The 15,464-nt window shown below is 51.0% G+C and overlaps 1 protein-coding gene across 2 annotated transcripts; it reads right to left on the bottom strand.

The window, feature by feature from the left end:
- Positions 1–1,668: 1,668 nt before the first annotated feature.
- DAO (D-amino acid oxidase) lies at positions 1,669–15,017 on the bottom strand (the record flags this gene model as incomplete). Of its 2 annotated transcripts, XM_080940886.1 has the most annotated exons (10): positions 1,669–1,800; positions 2,488–2,586; positions 3,866–3,983; positions 4,468–4,550; positions 5,303–5,407; positions 7,134–7,188; positions 9,276–9,341; positions 10,511–10,587; positions 11,517–11,631; positions 14,824–15,017. In XM_080940886.1, 10 exons carry the CDS (start codon positions 15,015–15,017, stop codon positions 1,669–1,671), a joined length of 1,044 nt encoding a protein of 347 aa, XP_080797012.1. The 2 variants fall into 2 exon arrangements, with proteins under 2 accessions (XP_080797012.1, XP_080797013.1); XM_080940887.1 differs by lacking the exons at positions 1,669–1,800; positions 3,866–3,983 and having other exon boundaries at positions 2,526–2,586; positions 14,824–15,014.
- Between the last annotated feature and the right edge of the window lie 447 nt (positions 15,018–15,464).

The following is a 15,464-nucleotide window of genomic DNA, read 5'->3' as shown; positions in this document are numbered from 1 at the left end:
TGTACTGGCATGTGCAGAGACAGACATAAAGAGGGAGTGAGATTTAGGCATGATTCCACATACTAATTCCTGAGAAGCAGAAGCAAAGGCAGAAAGTTTATGAGTTCAAGGCCAACCTCAGCTACATAGAAACCCTGACTTAAAACCCCTACACACACACACACACACACACATACACACACACACACCTTAAATAAATGGAAGAGGTTTTTGGCTTTTGTGTTTTTAAATCAGTATTTTCAAGTGGTGCAAAGCTGCCTCAGCTCAGAAACCCAGCATTAGGGCTGAGACCTAATTTTAAGCAGCCTTGTTACGGAACCTTTCCATCTACCGGTGGGAACGCTGTCTGTTTCTCTCCGCACGAGAAAGGATTCAGAAAATGTCGGTGGAACGTTAAGCTGATTCTGTGGGTGAGGTGCTCGCTGCCAAGCCTGATGACCTGGATTCGAACCCCAGATCCCACATGGTGGAAGGAGAATCTGGGTTGTCCTCTGACCTCACCACATCATTGTGGATGCTCACACTCACAGACACAACACACTAACAAAGGCTAAAAAGAAGATATTCACTGTGCCCAAGGTGGCATGCTCCTCCGATTTCAGGCCTCAAGAGGACAGGGTTCCGCTCCGTGGTAGAACACTTACATAGCCCGCTCCAGACCCCGAGCCATGATCTCCTCCCCCTTTCCCTTTCCCTCATGGTCTTGAGGTAGTGAGAATGAGAGGAAGGTATGCCTTAGGGTCAATCCTAAAGAGTTTGGATATCCAGTGTTTTAATAATGTTGACCAAGGAGTGCCGAGGAGGGAGTCCTCACAGTCATCCCTCCTCCCCTTCCCCCTCCTCCTCCTATCCTCTTCTCCCATTACGGCTGATAAACAGAGATCGTGTTGTGAGCCACTCATCAGAGTTCTAAGCAGAAGACTCCAGACCACTCCTTATCGGACTGAATGCGGACCCTGCCACCCACTATAACAGTTCTAGCTTGAGAAGAATTACATCATGGCGGTGGATCTTCCCTGCCTCGCCCAGCCTTGGTTAGGACCAGCCAGCATCAGTGCCCTGGAAGGATCAGGCAGGGAAGGATGAGAGGAAGAAGCAGCAGAATTTCCTCCCTTCAAGCCTTTGCCATTGGAAGCCAGGGGTGGGGCTGTGGCTGGGGGTGGGGCTGGGGTGGGGCTGTGGTTGGGTGAGGCTAGGAGTGAGGGTGGGGCTGTGGTTGGGTGGGGCTAGGAGTGAGGGTGGGGTTAGGAGTGAGGGTGAGGCTAGGAGTGAGGGTGGGGCTAGGAGTGAGGGTGGGGCTGTGGTTGGGTGGGGCTAGGAGTGAGGGTGGGGCTAGGAGTGGGCTGGGGTGGGGCTAGGAGTGAGGGTGGGGCTAGGAGTAAGGGTGGGGCTAGGAGTGAGGGTGGGGTTGTGGTTGGGTGGGGCTGTGGTTGGGTGGGGCTAGGAGTAAGGGTGGGGCTAGGAGTGAGGGTGGGGCTGTGGTTGGGTGGGGCTGGGAGTGAGGGTGGGGCTAGGAGTGGGCTGGGGTGGGGCTAGGAGTGGGCTGGGGTGGGGCTAGGAGTGGGCTGGGGTGGGGCTGGGGCTGGGAAGAGAGAATCATCAAGGAGCTGTCAGTTGGCTGAAGAGGTTGGGGTTTCCTCTTGGTGCAAGTGGCATTCACTAGAGTCCTCAGAGGTGGGAGGGAGGCATCCTGGACAGCTTCTTTTCTTCTAGAATTTTCCCGAAGAGGTTGGCCACCTCCATTGCACAACCCCAGTGAATTGTGAGCCCGTAACCTCCGTGACCGTAGTTATGGATGACCTGGGAGAAGCAAGAGAGATGGTGGCCAGGTGTGGGAGGGACCTGAGGGAGGGGCTGGGAAAGCTTAGACCAGAAACCTAAAGTAAAGTGGAAACCCTGAGCTCCGTCAATGCCTTCTGGGGCGGTGAGCAAGGCCTGGGGCTAGCGTAAAGGGAAGTAACTGTCTGGACACAATCATCTGTACACACTCACCTGTCTAAACGTTCACACGCGTGCCCTCTGTGCACCCCTATCTGAGATGAGAGGAAAAAGCTAACCTTGGTACAGGAGTCGGTTCCAGCCCACCCTGCTCACACCTTTGGGGGGACCCAGAGGAGCCCCACCTGGATAATGTCTTTGAGGTAACTCAAGTCACATTGACACAGTCCCTGACCAGTGGTCTGGCTTACGCAGGTAAGAGCTCCAATGGACTCAGGACACAGAAAGCTGTTTCTATCCAAAGGGCTTCAGAGTAGACTCCGAAAGTTTGCCTTTTCATCTGGCGTAAAATACCAACATCTCTCTACTCGGTCCTTTCCCATCTCAAGTCTCCATGTCCCCTTTTATGGGGGAAGGGGGAAGGGAAGGGGGAAGGGAAAGGGAGGGGAAGGGAAGATCATCTGGCCCTGATCTTGGCAGTGTAACTTTCCTGGGGAAATGGTTGGGTTGTTGCTGGAGCTGGGGTGCACACCACCACCCTTGACACACCTCCGCACTTGAAGATCCAAAACGAAGGCGTTCTCTTTCTAGCCGGACCTGAGGCCGGACTGGCCGGAGTCCAGTGAGTTCACCCACAATTCTTGCATTCTGGGGGGGAAAAGTGGTGGCGACTTATCTAGACTGTTTCCTGGCTGACATCTAGGCAGCTGTGAGTTAGATCTCAGAATCTCATTGCCGTCTGTCTGCTAGTCACCATACTGTTCAATGACAAGTTAGCAGTCACATCCCACAGTGTGAACATCTGAGTGTGTGTGTGAGTGTGTGTGAATGAGTATGTGAATGTGTGTGTGTAAATGTGTGTGTGAATGTGTGAGTGTGTGTGTGAATGTGTGAGTGTGTGTGTGACTGTGTGAGTGTGTGTGTGAATGTGTGAGTGTGTGTGACTGTGTGTGTGACTGTGTGTGAATGTGTGTGTGTGAATGTGAATGTGTATGAGTCTGTATGTGTGTGAATGTGTATGTAAGTATAAATTTGTGTTTGTGTAAGTGTGTGTTAGTGTGTGTGTATGTGTGGGTTTGTGTAAGTGTGTATTAGTGTACATGTGTGTATAGTATGTATATATGAGGGTGGGTGTGAGTGTATATGTAAGTGTATATATATGTATGTGTAGTGTGTGTGTGTGTGTACATGATTTGTGTAAGTGTGTCTAAGTGTATGTGTGTGTGCCACGTGCAGGTGCATACATGCTACAGCATGCTTATGGAGGTCAGAGAACAGCCTTAGGCATCAGTCCCCACCTTCTGCCTTGTTTGAAACAAGGTCTGTTCACTACTGTGTGTGCTGGGCTGGCTGGCGTGCAAGCCTGAGGAACTCTGGTCTCCACTTTCCACGGCACCATAGGTGTGCTGGGATTACAGACGTGTGCTGCTGGATCTGTCTCTATATGAGTTCTGGGATCCGAACCCAGGTCTAACTGCTGTGCCGAAAATCTTTACTCCCTGGGCCATGTCCTTAGTGACTTGCCACCACATGCCAGTTCATCTATGACAATGACGGCTGTCAGCGCCAGCCACTGTCCTGCTGTTACCAACCACGCACCATCACCACCAACCGCAACACCATTTTTCACCAATCTCACACCATGGCCGCAGTCAGGCAGATGTGAAAATGGAGACATTTTCTGTGTGCGTGCTGAGGCCACCGTATGAGGGACAATCTCAGAGGGGACAGGGAGGTGTCGTTGATGCACAGTAGGACTTCCCAAGAAGTCACAGGCTGCAGTGTACCGTGTACCGTGCCTGTGTACCCCCGTCAGTGTCCTGTGTGCTGGGCACCCCAGTCTCTCTGGTTAACCGGCCCACGTAGCCCATGGAGGCACCCTCCCATCGGGACTAAGCTACCCTGGCTGAGGGCACCACCCTCTCACCTTCAGGGTGGGCTCCAGTTTACAGCAGCTCTTCCAGATGGTATCGTGGTCACGGACGCTGTTTGTCTCAGTCCAGTTGCCCAGCTGAAACACACCCCCGAGCGTGACAGTCTTGGAGCTGCACAGAAGTAAAGAGAGCTGAGGAGAACAAAGTCTGGCAGGCCGAGACGTCTCCCCCTCTCCTCCTCCCTCACTAGCGCGTCCTCGAACCAGCCACTCCTGTCAGCATTGCTGCCCTGCTGAACACACCCCACTGCCACCGCGGCCTCCACCATGTCTCTCAGCCCCGCACATCGACACCAACCCTGCCATGTCTCCACCACCAAAGCATCGTCACCATGGCACTGTCACCAAGCCAACGTTAACACCTATAGCCTGCCATCCCCCAACACGGCTTTCCACCACCAACATCATGAGCACCGCAAACCCAGAGCTACCGGAAGAAATGTTCAAGGTAAAGTCTAATCAGGACTAAACCCCGCCAGCCCAGGGATCTCACTGCCCAAGGTTATTTATAAAACCCAGGAGGAAAAACACTGGATGGGGTGTCAGGACGCCACGAAGGCGCCCCTTCTATGACCTTAGATTAGTCAGAGTTTTACCCTGGGATGATGTACGGGGAGTTATAGATGCCAAGGCTGGGCTCGTGGGTGAGGATAAAGTGTTTCATCCAAGGGGCCTCCACCTGTTAGTCAAGACAGATGCGTCCTGTCAGGGAGTGAGGTCGTTAGCGGTTTACCCTTCGCCTTGTTCTCTCAGTGCTTAGCCGTCTCGTAACCCCTCTGACCCAGGACTGTAGGAGGGTCAGTCACCTGACAGCTCCCCTCGATCCCTGGTTTCCCACACCCTCACTACATGTCCACAGGAAAACCTGAGCTCAGAGAGCAAACGAGCACACACCCCTGCACACCTACAAACACACACATGCACATTCATATATGCATTCGGCCACACCCATCGGTGTGCCCGGAAATGGCAAGTATGCGCACGTACCTCCGCAAACAGCGCACAGAGAGGCGTGGGACAACGGCGATACCCGCAGGCTGGCTCACCTGGGTTCTAACCCTCGGCTCACTGTTTTGTGCTGTGCATCCTTGCGTGTGTTATTTGACCTCTCTGTGCTTCAGGTAAGATGGCGGGGCCGTATGATAGGACCGCCTCAGAGGGCAGTGCTACAGACTAAAGAAAGTGCTTGGGCAGGCACCGGGCCCTAGATAAGCCCTCATAAAGCTCGGCTGCTTTTTGTAACTCGGGGCCGTGCTACGGCTCCTACATGGGGAAAACCTGCACTTTGCACAAAATTTCAGAACACGGCAGTGAGTCAGTAAGTCACTTCCTCAAAATCTTTAGTCACTCCATCAGTGTGGACGCCGTGCTGGCTTCGGAGAGGTGGGAGCAGACAGGGCAAGCTCTCCACAGACCACAGCATCTCCTCACCTGGATGATCTGGCCCCGGCCTGGCTGCAGGGAGGCGTCCGCTTGCAGAGCCCCTGCCCACACCCCGGTGCAGTTGATAATCACATCAGCGCCTCCTCTTGCCACCTGGCAGCAGGAACAAGTCAGGGACAGGAAGAGTGATGACTGCACTGTGTCCCCATCACCACTGTCTGCTCCCTGTGGAGCTGGGGTGAGCTGTGTGCCGGTGTGGATCCAATGACCCTGACTCCCAATCTCCCCACTGTCTTTCACCCCATTTTTGACCAACAGAATGTCCTTTTAGCTCCTGAGGCTCAGCTGCTCTCATTTGACAATAAATTTCTTTCTTCTCTTCCTCATCCCCCTCCTCCTCTTCCTCATCCCCCTCCTCCTCATCCCCCTCCTCCTCTTCCTCATCCCCCTCCTCCTCATCCCCCTCCTCCTCTTCCTCATTCCCCTCCTCCTCATTCCCCTCCTCCTCATCCCCCTCCCCCTCCTCCTCTTCCTCACCCCCCTCCCCCTCCTCCTCTTCCTCATCCCCCTCTTCCTCTTCTTCATCCCCTCTTCCTCTTCCTCATCCCCCTCCTCCTCCTCTTTCTCCCCCTCCTCTTCTTTCTCTTCCTTCCCCTCCTCCTCATTTCCCTCCTCCTCTTACTCCTCCTCTCCCCCTTCCTCCTGTTTTTCCTCTTCCTCCCCTTCCTTTTCCTTCTTCCCTTCCTCCTCTTCTTCCTCTTCTCCTCCTCCTCTTCTTCCTCTTCCCCTCCTCCTTCTTCTCTTCTTCCTCTTCCTCCCCTTCCTCCACCTCCTCCTCTTCTTCTATTTTGTTTTTTTTGAGACAGAGTTTCTCTGTGCAGCCCAGTCTGTCCTAGAACTCACTCTGTAGACCAGGCTGGCTTCAAACTCAGAGATCCTCCTGCCTCTGCCTCCTAAGCACTAGGACTAAAGGCATCTGTCACCACCACCTGGCTGACAATGATTTTCTAGCAAAGCCAATAATGTTCACAGGCTACTGTAAGGACTTTGTATGACCCTGAGGAGAGGTTGCTGGATAGAAAGTATCATAGAGGCAAACTTTCCTTAAACCTTAAAGAAAAGTTCACATCAAGCCAAGATGGCAGCACCCTCCACGAGCCCTTGTAGCCTATTCTCTTGTCTTCTCTCTGCCTGGACACTTGCCTCAAGTCTGCCTGTGGCCAGAGTACTTGCCAAGTCAGACAAGGAAGCACCCCCATGCTTCCAGCCCATTCCTGGTGACTCCCCCAAAGCACATGCATCACTAAGTGCGTGCTGTCTTAGAGCCACAGAGGAGAACTGTCTCAGAACCAACCACAGACCCCAGGTGTCCGTCAGGGCCAGACCTGAACCGAAGGAGCTCAGTAGTAGCTGGAGATGCTGCCCTTTCCCTGTGCCAAGCATTGGTTTTCATACTGGGACTAATTGAAACTACAGAGCTAAGCTTTTAGGATTTAGTGGCCCTGACCTCATCCCTGTGTGGTGACGGTTTGCCTCTGGTCTGAGCTAAGTGCCTGGATGTTGCAGAAATATCAGCCCAGACGTCATGGGAAGCATGGAAGGGTCTGGACTGTGGAGTGGGGTGGAGCTGACTCTGGCATAAAGCGTCCCTGACTCTGAAACATGTCTGGGGGCAGATATAACCAGTCCCTCTGGCCCCTGCGGTTCCCTTGTTCCCTTCTTACCACCAATATCAAAGTAGACACCTCCTTCAGAATGCCCAAGTCCTCCTGGGACAGGCCTATGGTGGCCCAGGGGGTCTAAGAAGAGGGCCTCCCCCCCAGCAGCAGGGAGTATCTTTCTCCCTCTCTTCTCTATTCCCTCACACCCCGCCACTCACCTCTTCGAGCGACTCCACCTTCCGACGAATGAGCTTCACTCCCCTCTCGGTTAACCTGGGATGGGGGGGGACACATCAAAACCGCCCTGAATTCACTTCTCTGCCACATCCCTCCTAGAGGCCAGTGCAGGGGACATTCCTGTGAACATTAGCCCCACTCAATGCCCCTGTGCGGTCTTGTAGTTCGTGAGCACTGGCTGGGCCACTGGTCTGAAAAACAGCTCTTTGAAAACAAGGCCCTAGCCCATCATGGAGAGGGTCTTCCTTAAGGTCTTGGCACGAGCTATGCACTGAGAGTGTGGGACACAAGGCCAGACTCTGTCTCTCATTACAGTCGGCTGTCACCATGTTGGTTTATATTGAAAGGGACAATGTTTAGAGGGGGGGGGCAGAGCTGCCAATGCCCTATGCACCTTTGTCAGAGCATGGCGTCCTGGGACACCCATTCCTGTCTTTCAGTGTCCCAGAGAAAGGCTCTGGGATGTGGATGTGGCTCAGTGGTGGCGGCGTGTCTTCCCAGAGGATGTGAGGCACTGGGTTTGATCCTGGCCCTGAAAACCCATCCAAAGAACTAGAAACTGGAGCAATCAGTAGGGCTCCTGTGGGAGGGAGTCCTAACTATGTAATTTCATCATGATAGCACACCTGGAAAGAGGCTGGTTAGGGGGTCACAATGTCCCAAGAGCAAGAGTAGTAAATGTCAGAGCAATGGTTTGTTGTGTTACAATTCCCTCAAACTTGTAACATTCTCTCCTGGAAGGAGCAAGACTCTCCTGAGACACACAAAGTAACAAACTTCACATGTCTGAGAAGACTCTAGATTCTCGGGTCTTCCTCCCCAAGGTTATAGAAGCGATGGCGGGCTGAAGGAGGAGACTTACAGCAGCTGAGCAGCCCAGGGGAGATGCTCTGTGTTGTGCAGCTGCTTAGAGATGAGCAAGGAGCTCCGGGGTTGCAGCTCACACCTGCTCTGGGCTGGGCTTTTGATGAAACAGCCACTGAGTCATCTCGACTCCTGTAACTGACCCCTTACCCATACTCCTGTTACTAATTCAATAGTCACTGGCTCACCAAATTGGACTTCGATCCCTTTAGTCCTCTGTGGGTTCCCTATGTGGAGTGAGTAGTCATGTATGTGTCTCCCCAGGAGAGGTCTCACACGACATGGTTCCCAAGTTTGGCTGATAACTACACTCGCCCGGAGAATGTGTTGACATATAAAATAGACCAACTAGACATGAGACTCTCCATTAATCCTTGCACCTTGGAAAGCAAGAATAGTGGTTCTCTGTAAGTTCCAGGCCAACCAGGGCTACATAGTCTCAAAAAGACAAAGACTAAATAGATAGATAGATAGATAGATAGATAGATAGATAAAATATGGACCCCTGTCCTGGGTGTTCTGATTTAGTAAATGCCATATTTTTTAAAAAGTCTTCCCAGAGCACAAGAATCTGTTCATTTCAGCATTTTAAAACAATCTTTATAAAATATAGGGAACATATAAAGTCTCCTTTAATATAAATGCATGTGACCTCCAAGCTAATACTTGCTAACGTGGAACACTACAATATCCATATTAAAACACCAAAGGTGGGCTGGAGAGATGGCTCAGTGGTTAAGAGCACTGACCACTCTTCTGGAGGTCCTGAGTTCAATTCCCAGCAACACATGGTGGCTCACAACCATCTGTAACGAGATCTGATGCTCTCTTTTCATTTGTCTGATGATAGCTGTAGTGTATTCATATACCTAAAATAAATCTTTAAAACACCAGTGGTAAGACGGGGATATCCATTCTTTCTTGCCTCGAGTAACATTGTTCTAGGTGAAAGGGAGAGACACGTTTTTGAAGATAACATAGGCAAACTATGTAAGTAAGTAGATGTAGGAGAGCATCTCAATCCATCTTAAACTATCGTGGGAACATGAGGCCTTGAGGCAAAGGTGCTAAGAACAACTGTACTCTGCCAAGTGGATGCTCTTCGGGATGTGAAACCATGGCTTCAGCCCACAGTGGTGGTCAGGACCACGGACAGCGCCCACGCAGCACCCCAAGATCTTCAGCATGGAGTTTGCCCACTACTTTTTCGGCAGCTTGGTCCCTGGGACGATTCCTTCAAGGGAAGGTTAAGGTCTTACCTCTCCGTCAGCCATGGTAGGTAGCTCTTCCCTTCTAGAAGGAAGCTTGTGTTGAACCAGCCATAGCTAGAGTCAGATCGGGCAAAAACAAACAAACAAAATGGTCAGAATCTGCTGTGTGGAAGATTGGCTTAGCTAAATTATTCTGAGTCCCCAAAATGGATAGAACTGAGCTGCTAGGTAGCATTTGTGGGGTAACAGTGAGGGTTCCGTTCAATGCAAGGAGAAATGTTCTAGCCATGGCGTCCTGGGCTATGTAAATAGAAATGTGGTTTGGGGAAGGGATCAGGTGAGGAGCACACAGGCTGTGTGGCCCTGGGAAGTCGCTCAGCCTCTCTGAAGTTCCATTTCCTCATCTGAGAGAGTGGCTTGGCAACCTGGAGGGTTATGGTTTAAGTGTCAACGTGCCTCAGGGGCCATATGCGGCAGGCTTGGTCTCTGAGATGTCAGTGTAGAGAGCTGATGGGATTAGAAGGCGAGTCCTAAGGAACAATCCTGAAACCATCACATGTTCAAAGGTCACAGTGGGACCCCGTTGCCTCTTCTCATTGCTGGGTTGTGATACAAGTAACCATGACCAACATGAACTAAAGCAAGCCTTTCTTCATAGGTAGCCCGTACCTAGTGTGCAAAGCCAATTAGCATTTCATCCCAAAGCCCAGTGCACTTGGAACAGGGTACCACAGGCTCCAGGACAGAGATGAGATGGGAAATTGGAACTCTCACTCCTGCTGTCTTCTACACAGTTCTGTCTGAACTGTCATGCCCAGTGTCTTTGCCCATGACAGGTGTTAAGTCTCAGACCCTGGTGCAAATGGCCGAGGCCAGGTCATAGCAAAGCAGACCTAGCCTCCAGGTTCTCCCAGCATGCTTTGGTCCCTACCTGTGACAGAGTATGTCTGGGTATGCCATACCAGCATACCCCGCTCCATACCCAGAACTGTCAGCCCAGGGGTCTAGCCTGCTCTTCTCTGTATAATCCAACTATGTTGGTTACTTGCCACTCCCATACCTTTGGTCTTCTGGCTGCTACACCTGGTCTCTCTGTTTTCACTTCCCCTCCCCCAACCCCCTCACAGGGCTCTTTCTGGCTATGTCTGCTCTGGACTCTCCTGAATGTCTCTGTCTGTGCTGTTCTCTCCTTGGTCCGGCCGATAAACTTTCTCCTCCACCACACCTAGGCACAGCCATGGCTTTCCTTTCCCTCTCTTTCTTTCATTCAACAGGGACCTTACCCATAGTCAGGGAACATGTCCATCTCTCTGGGGGTCAGCTTCCGGAACCCCAGAACTGTGTTCCTCCAGAAAGGGTCCTGAGGAGGAAGCAGAGATGAGCTCACAGGGCAGGTGGGCTGGCTCATCAGAATGACAGCAACCAGAGGATGCTGGCTTGTGCAGACGCTGCCTGAAGCCTTTGCTTCTCCGGCTCGCCACGGCCCGCCACTGGGGTAGATGCTGTGCGTCCTTAGGCCAAATGACCTGAGAGAGGTCAAGTCGTTTGTCTGACTCTCACAGCTAGGAGGGAGAGCTGGGGTATGAACTCACACCATCAGGCTGCAGTCTGTTCCTCTCAGTTAACGGAAGAATAAGATCAGGAGTAGAGACGGCGTTCTCAGCAGACCTGAGGCTGGGGCATAGCTCCACGGCAAGACACTTGCCTAGGACATGCAAAAAACCCTGGGCCTCACCTCCACCAAAATAGATAGATTGATAGATAGATTGATTGATAGATGATAGATCAATAATAAAATGGTAATAGATGGTAGATACCTAGATAGGTGATATATAGATAAATGATTGATACGTGACAGGTAGATAGACAGACAGACAGAACTAATCTGGACCATAAGCCTGTGACCTCTGAGTACTCCTCCAGTTCAGGGCCCCAGCTCTGTCTACGCACCATTAGGTCCAAATCTCCCATCCAAATGGCAGTGCAAGTAACACTGTCCTTAACAGAAGGATTTAGGCAGGGTAAACAGAAGGTGCTTTGGGGTACCCTAGCCTAAAGGTGTTCCTCAGAAAAACAGAACACACTTGGTCCTCCCAGAGTCTGTCTCTGAACCTAGCCTGGGCAAGGACACCTAGTTCCGGTCAGTCCAGACAATCTCTGCTCTTCTCCCTGTCTGCCATTACCCCTCCCAGCCCCACCCCCACACCCAGCAAAGATGGCCTTGCTAACTTGGTCACCCATAAGCCTTCCTACCCACAGATGCCTGATGGTCAAGGAGTCTTAGCTCACCGGAACTTCGTCTCGGAAGAGATTGTAGCCTGAGATTAGAGCCAAGCCCATTTTCTCAGCGTCTGGAGAATGGAGACAGCTCAGAAGGTAGTCGAAAGTTTGCTGGTTCCACTCCCTGCAAGTGTAAGAGGCAGCACACTTGAGTCTCTTCTACCAATTACTATAAAACCTGAGCTGACATCAAGGAATCAGCTCCCCGCCTTGTAAGACTTTATGTAAATGTATTAATACCCACCCCAAACACACCCACACATGCCACACACCCGGTAAAATCTTTCTTACACAAAGACTTCTGTTTCTAAGATGCTGATGATCTGGAGGTGAGACAGCCCTCACCTTCCTCTTTTTGTTCCTTTTTAGACTCTACAGACACAGGCAGATCTCTGTGAGTTCGAGGCCAGCCTACTCTACAGAGTGGGTTCCAGGACAGCTAAGGCTACTCAGAGAAACCCTATCATGAGAAAATATAAAAGACTTAGCAATCAGAGCCCATTCGATGGGAAAAGATACAGTCACCATCTAAGGACAAAACCCGAACGCACTTCCTGTCTCTGTGTGTTGCTCTTCTGAGTACAGCTTCTTAATCAAGATAAAGTTAGCTTGGGACTGGAGAGACGGCTCAGTGGTTAGAGCACTGACTGCTCTTCCAGAGGTCCTGAGTTCAATTCCCAGCAACCACATGGTGGCTCACAACCATTTGTAATGGGATCTGATGCCCTCTTCTGGTGTGTCTGAAGACAGCTACAGTGTACTTTAAAAAAAAAAAAAAAAAACACAAGAAAGGTGGAGTGGAGTCCATGACATGTGTAATGCTCTGACATACTCGAGTCCACTCTTACTTACACTGCTCCAAACAGCTCTCCCACACCTGGCTTCTCAGATGGGAAACCAGGAGGAAAAGCATCTCCACTGTGCACCCCTGAGATGGTGCCTGGGGCCCAGGCTCACACTGCAAAGGCTTTGACCTGGCTTTGAGCAGGTCACATGGTGTGGCCCCGAACTGAGCTTGCGGTGTGGCCAGGACCTGAGCACCTCCCCAGGAACACAGTTCATAGGCTTCACCCCAGTCAGGCAGAGTGATCCCATATGTGCTGACCAAATCCTCTGGGACTGGTCCCTAATTCTTTCTCTGTAGTTACTGGTCCTCAAGGGCTAACATCAAGTTCATGCACAGAGGCAGACACCTCTAAAATCCTAGGAGGCAGAGGCAGACAGATCTTCGTGAGTTTGCCAGCCTAATCTACATAGCAAGTTCCAGGGCTATGTGCTGAGACTCTATCTCAAAAGTAAACTCAAACAGGGGAACATTGGCGGCAAGCTCGTCTTTGTTCATGTCAACAGGATATGCTCAGTGTCACCAAACACACATTGTCACCTTCTGTGCCTTCCTCAGTCAACTTCATCAACCCTCTCTCTGGCTTTGAGCCTCTCTGGATTCATCAGTGCTGTGGGATTGAGAGCCACCACCTTACGGAAGAATGGCAGCCCCTGTGCTCGAACTTCATCTCAAAACGGGCCATCCGGGCTGGAGGGATGGCTCAGTGGTTAGAGCACTGGCTGCTCTTCCAGCGGTCCTGAGTTCAATTTCCAGCAACCACATGGTGGCTCACAACCATCTGCAATGAGATCTGATGCCCTCTTCTGGTGTGTCTGAAGACAGCCACAGTATACTTATATACAATAAATAAATCTTAAAAAAAAAAAAAAAAAAAAAAAAAAAAAAAAACAACGGGCCACCCACAGTCATCAGCAGCATTTGTAGAATTAGTCATTTCCTGTGAGAGTGCACACTCACACGTGCACACCTGATTGTGGTCCTCGTGGGAAGGTCAGAGTCCAACCTTGGACACCAGCTCTCACTGTCTACCTTGTCTGCTGTTTGCTGCTGTGTGCAGGCTGTGAACTTTGGGCATTTCTCTTGCATCCCTCAACAAGACTGCTGGGTGGGACTCCTGATGTGAGTTACTACATCTGGCTCTTCACGTCGGTTCTGGATATCTGCACTCTGATAGTCAGACCTGAGTGGGAAGAGCTTTATTTTTACCACCTGAGCCATTTCTCCAGCCACCGCTTACTCAGATTCTAGAGATAAGCTTTGGGTGAAGCCCGTGAGAGCTAACGCTCTGTTTTAACTGTGTTTAAGAGATCTATAAAACAAAAATGCCTCTAACCCCTAACCTGTAAGCGCCACTTGTCCAAAGATAGATAACTTCCTGGAACGCTGAGTTCGTGTAAGATGACAGGCCACGTGTTTCACATCTGTAAACAAGGTTGGTTGTCCCAACTACACAGGACGGGGTTAATCACACACAGGTGGGAGGTGTGCGGGCAGGAAGTACGTCGGGAGGTGTATGCTCATCCTAGGTATGGACCCGGCCAGTGTCCACCGTCTTTGCCAGTATTTCACAAAGCTTGCTTCAGATTTGGCCTAACAGTTGGGGTAGTGGGATCGACAGTGACCAGGACGGCTTTGGTAGGCTCTGGAACCAAAGTCGTGTCTGCTTAGTGCCCAGTTTGTTATTTCCTTCACTAGTCTATACATTAATCCTTATATATTTTCTTTAAAAAAGTACAGGGGGCTGAAGAGATGGCTCAGTGGTTAGAGCACTGACTGCTCTCCCAGAGGTCCTGAGTTCAAATCCCAGCAACCACATGGTGGCTCACAACTATCTGTAATGGGATCTGACGCCCTCTTCTGGTGTGTCTGAAGACAGCTGCAGTGTACTCACATAAAAAAGTAAATAAATCTTTTTTTACAAAATACAGTCTCTCCGTGTAGTCTTGGCTAGCCCAAAACTTGCCAGGTAGACCAGGTTAGTCTCTAACTTGCAGTGAATCTCCGTACCTCTGCTTCCCAAGTGTTGGAATTGCAGGCAGGTAGACTGTCCTGACTGTTTTTTTTTTTTTTTTTTAAGATTTATTTATTTATTTATTATATATGAGTACACTGCAGCTGTCTTCAGACACACCAGAAGAGGGCGTCAGATCCCATTACAGATGGTTGTGAGCCATCATGTGGTTGCTGGGAATTGAACTCAGGACCTCTGGAGGAGCAGTCAGTGCTCTAACCACTGAGCCATCTCTCCAGCCTGACTGGTTATTTTGTAACTGTAGTCCTGTTATGTGGCCCTAGATGACCTCAAGTTTATACCCCTTCCCCTCTACCGGAAAGCTGTAGAACACATGATGACTGGCCAGGCAAGATTTCCACCAGGGACTTGTCCTTGGTGATGAAGACTGTGTTAAAAGGTTTCCTCTGTGGACAGTTCTGTGAGCCCCAAGACAACCACATGAAACCCTCACTTACGCCTCCTGCGGGTTGCTGGGGTCAGAGAGATAAGGCTGCCAGAAGCCAGCGGCCACATCGCTTGTGGTGAACGGCGTGAAGCGATCTGCATAAATCTTCACGTTCAGGGGCTGTGTTGGGTGGTAACGCTCGTGAATGCAGAGGGCGGTGGAGAGTCCGATGACCCCCGCTCCAATCACGGCCACGTTCATCATACCAGCCTGCGAGAGAGAAGATGGAGGGCCCCAGTCATCGCCGCCATCCCTGTGGGCTCCTTAGGAAGCGCCACACACTGTCAAGTCCCTTCCATCGGTGACGATCAAGAGCCCATGGTTCTAGAATGTAAGGCTTTTTTTTCAAGGTCCGTTTCATTTTTTATATGTGTCTACATATGTGTATGCACACTCACACACACACACACACACACACACACCTCAGTGCAAGGTGCAGAAGAGCTGGGTTACAGATGGCTAGGAGCCCCCTGAAAGAGCAAAACATTCTCATAACGGCTGAGCCATCTCTCCATCCTCACTGTTCTCGGCTCACAGGGAGCAGCAGTGAGATATGCAGCCGTGAATCACGTGCCTGAGGTCACTCAGATGATAATCGTCACAGCTCCCTGGGTGCTCCACCACCGAGGTTGGCCTTGGCCACCAGTTTTC

Source organism: Micromys minutus (assembly GCF_963924665.1).
Source record: "Micromys minutus genome assembly, chromosome: 29".
Taxonomy (NCBI): Eukaryota; Metazoa; Chordata; class Mammalia; order Rodentia; family Muridae; genus Micromys; species Micromys minutus.
This window is presented reverse-complemented; position numbering and strand designations above follow the sequence as displayed.